This window comes from Notothenia coriiceps, unplaced genomic scaffold (genome assembly GCF_000735185.1).
Source record: "Notothenia coriiceps isolate Sejong01 unplaced genomic scaffold, NC01 NC01_scaffold00009784, whole genome shotgun sequence".
NCBI lineage: Eukaryota > Metazoa > Chordata > Actinopteri > Perciformes > Nototheniidae > Notothenia > Notothenia coriiceps.
The window spans coordinates 1-3,734 of NW_011342485.1; the positions used below are offsets into that span (position 1 = coordinate 1).

General features: G+C 39.8%; 1 protein-coding gene across 2 annotated transcripts; it reads left to right on the forward strand.

Moving 5' to 3' along the window:
• The first annotated feature begins 468 nt into the window (after positions 1-468).
• On the forward strand, positions 469-2,357 carry LOC104945585 (trafficking protein particle complex subunit 8-like). Of its 2 annotated transcripts, none has more exons than XM_010771282.1 (4): positions 469-598; positions 696-838; positions 1,015-1,104; positions 1,361-2,357. In XM_010771282.1, exons 2-4 carry the CDS (start codon positions 711-713, stop codon positions 1,593-1,595), a joined length of 453 nt encoding a protein of 150 aa, XP_010769584.1. In that variant the 5' UTR covers positions 469-598; positions 696-710; the 3' UTR covers positions 1,596-2,357. The 2 variants fall into 2 exon arrangements, with proteins under 2 accessions (XP_010769584.1, XP_010769586.1); XM_010771284.1 differs by having other exon boundaries at positions 699-838.
• The last annotated feature ends 1,377 nt before the right edge of the window (positions 2,358-3,734 follow it).

The following is a 3,734-nucleotide window of genomic DNA, read 5'->3' on the forward strand; positions in this document are numbered from 1 at the left end:
TATATATGTATATATATATATATGTATATATATATATATATGTATATATATATATATATATGTATATATATATATATATACATATACATATATATATATATAACTTTCCTGTCTATCTTTCATTCTACTATGTGATTAATACAAAAAGCCCAAAATATCATCCTAATTAAATAAATAGATATTATTTGCAAAACAACCAAGCAGATTTTTCAACAAGCTGCAGTGCTAGCTGCTCAGAGGGGCGTGGCCAGCAGCAGCTCATTAGCATTTAAAGCTACAGACACAGAATCAGCCCTTTTTTAAACGGGGCTGAAACAGAGGGGTGCTACAATGATCTGTTTGGTATTTCAGCCAAACACTTCAGAGACATGTTTTGTATATATCTGAGACCTATAATATACTGGTAAAAAATAGTGGACTTGTTTGTTTTCTGGACCTTTTTAATATTTATTTGACAGCATTGTGTGTGTGTGTGTGTGTGTGTGTGTGTGTGTAGGCTTATGTGGTCGAGGACAACAAACAGCTGATCCTAGAGGGCCAGCTCCACGTGGCGCTGCAGACCATCGGCAAAGAGGCCACTTCTCTCACTCCCAAAGAGGTCAGAATTGAAACCGTTGACACATATCTCACTTGCCAAGGTTCTTTGAAAGCTGATTGGCTGCGACCATAAAAACCAAAATGTTGTGTTCCTTTAGCAGGAAACTCAGGAGATGGTGCTGCTCAAGTTTAAATCAGAAGCTCCTCCTCCAGTCATCCTGCCCGCTGCAGAGCTTTCCCAACTCATCAAAACCAACCTACACTACCCCGAGACATACACACACCCCTTTGTCCAGGACAGGTGAGACACACGTGCAAACACACGCATGCCTGGAAGCTGAATCAAATCCTAGATTAATTAATATACAGCTCTGGAAAAAATCATACTCACTTACTTGGAATAAAGCCTAAGCTGTCTCTAACGTATCGAAGGTCTGTTAGAATGTTGTGAGTGAAGCGTCTTCTCTCTGTGTGCAGCCTCTGTGTGGTCCCCGTCGCTCTCACCCTGTCCAACTGCTCCCTGGCCCGGGTGGAGGTCATCATCGACCTACGGCACAAAAGCGCCAGGTAAGGAGTGGGCCGTGTTTATCAGAATCAGAAATTCTTTATTAGTCCCACAGTTAAATATATTATTAAAAAAATATATTTTTTTGTCAAACTATTGATTTCTTTACTAAGACGCTGGAATAATGTAAAGCAGACCCAATTGATGTCGGGTCTGTCATTTTTCAATAATGGCGGCTCACTGTTTCATTATCCCTCACAAAGTGTAGTTCAAATTGAACATGTTTTCTAAGTTGTCATTATTCCCATTATTCTCCAGCCCCGAGTCAGTGGAGGTGCACAGCTCGTTCACCTGGGTGGGTCAGACCCAGCACCACCTGCAGCTGAGGCCCCAGGAGGTTCTGTGCCTCACCCTGCGGGCCTGCTTCCTGCAGCCCGGGGTCTACAACCTCAACACGCCGCGAGTCTTCGCCAAGCTGACGGACCAGGGCGCCATGTGTGAGACGAGTCAGCAGACAGCCAGTCCTGCCCTCATCATCATCAACAGCGCCTAAGAGCAGCAAGCCCACCGGACTACTCCAACACACCAACCACTCTTCTTCTTTGATTCTGGGCAGCAGGAAGCATTAATGTTTGTACCAATTACTAAAACAAGAAAATGTGTATTCATACCAAACAGATTATAGAGCTCTCTGGACTCTTTCACTTGCATGTAACTGTGTGTGTGCGGGTCTCATCCACACACACAGCTCCACCCTCCGTGCTCTACTGGCTCCACACTCTGTGGACTAATGCAACAAACCTACTGCACTCTGGAGAAGCCATGTGTAAGTGTGCAGGAGGAACTGAGCAGTAGAGTAAAGGCGGTTACATAGTGTGACAGGAGTGTGACATCCTGACTATTGACCGCCCCCACCCATTCTGTACTACCATGAGCACGCAGTGGATTTTCTACAGTGTGTTCCACCTCTCCATATTGTGATCGAGCTCTTATATGCATTGACTTGACAGCTTTTTTTGAAAATGATGTATTATATTTATATAACAAATTGGTTGTAAATAGAAAATAAAAATGTAACTAATGATATTGTATGATCTGTGACAGACTGTATAGAGTCAGGGTACATTGTGGTGATATTATGTACAAATATAATTATTGTGCTCGGTCACAAACAGGGCCTCAGCTCCGCCATGGTCGTCTGCTATGAGAAGAAACCTTACACAATGAAACACTCACACACTGTGCTCATGGGAATATTTTTGGCACATATAAATGTACTGTTAATACTTTTAGGCCAACAAAATAAATAACTGAGAACTTCCGTACTTCTCCGGCAGAATTTGTGCCAGACATTTAGACTTACGTTTGGAAATAAAATGTTAGTTGCCGTATCATTAAGGTAAGTAATAATAATATATACATGCAAAGCCTTCTGTGGTTATCTGAAGGAGGCTAATAAAATCAACCGATCTACCATTATCTGCTAAATGTTGACGTTGGGACAAATACAAAACATTTGTATAACTCTTGCAGTCAGTAATAGCTGCATATATATTTCCACAACACAAGGTAGATTCTGAGATGTAAGAAAAAAGGAGAGAGTGGAATTGTAAGTAGAGCTACAATCCTGTTTTAGTCTTTTGATAGATGGATTGAACATTGTAGTGAATGTAACATTATGGTAATGGAGTATAACAGTGAGAAATTATAAAGGTTAATGTTGAAAATAAGTTTTTACATTTTTCTAGATTGAGAATATTTAACACCCTAACGAACACAATGTCAGGTAAATGTGAGACTTGAAATATAAAGGACACTGATGATAGTCTATAAAGAGCAGAGGTGGAAGAAGTACTCAGATCCTTTTCTCAAGTAAAACTAGAAACATATGGTCCTAAAATACTCCATTGTAGGTAAAGGTCCATCATTCAAATTTGTAAAAGTATGAAAGTATTACCATCAAAGTAAAGTACTCATTCTACACAATGGTCAATTTCAGAATAATATATGAATTGCAGCAGCTTAATGTAGCCTACGTAAAGGATCAAAAATATTCTCAGCTCTATAATACTCAAGTAAAGAACAATAATGTCAGTGAGTAAATGTACTGAGTTACATCCCCCCACTGCTAAAGAGGGACAACTGTAGGAGGGAGGGAGGAGAGGAGAGCATCAAAAATGAATCCGAATATTTTCGAGAAAAAATCTTTATGAGTTCATGATTTAGATGTTTTGTATATTTATATTTTGCACAGAGTGCTGCAGTTAAACTCCTGTACTATAGGTGGCGAAATGCACCTTCAACTTTGCAGTCGGCCATTAAATCAAAGAAGACAAAGAAGAGAGATGAGAAAACAAACAGATGGGTCTTGTGACCAGCTTTTGAGGAAGCAGTCAACTCAGCTGGGGTAAGTTTCTTTTTTTACGTTAACTTATGTTAGATAAAGTAAAAAGTATGCTCCTTTTCCTGTAATGTGTACTTTGAAGTTCCCACAAGACACAAAGGCGTTTCAGTTTGTCTGTCACAGGAGTGGTAAATTTGGTTTTATATTGGACGTTGGATATTCGACACATTCGAAAAATCTATTTAACACTGGCTTCGATGGACGAATTTTTGTCAAACCAACTTCGATGTGTTAATACAAGGCCTGCCTATATAACACAAAGCTTCTTTTGTCAAAAAACCCGACTTT

Excerpts from the sequence above, each read along its gene's own strand:
- LOC104945585 (XM_010771282.1), top strand. The coding sequence starts at position 711 with ATGGTGCTGCTCAAGTTTAAATCAGAAGCTCCTCCTCCAGTCATCCTG. Across the intron at positions 839-1,014 it reads CACCCCTTTGTCCAGGACAG|CCTCTGTGTGGTCCCCGTCG; the intron begins GTGAGACACACG and ends CTCTGTGTGCAG. Across the intron at positions 1,105-1,360 it reads CTACGGCACAAAAGCGCCAG|CCCCGAGTCAGTGGAGGTGC; the intron begins GTAAGGAGTGGG and ends ATTATTCTCCAG.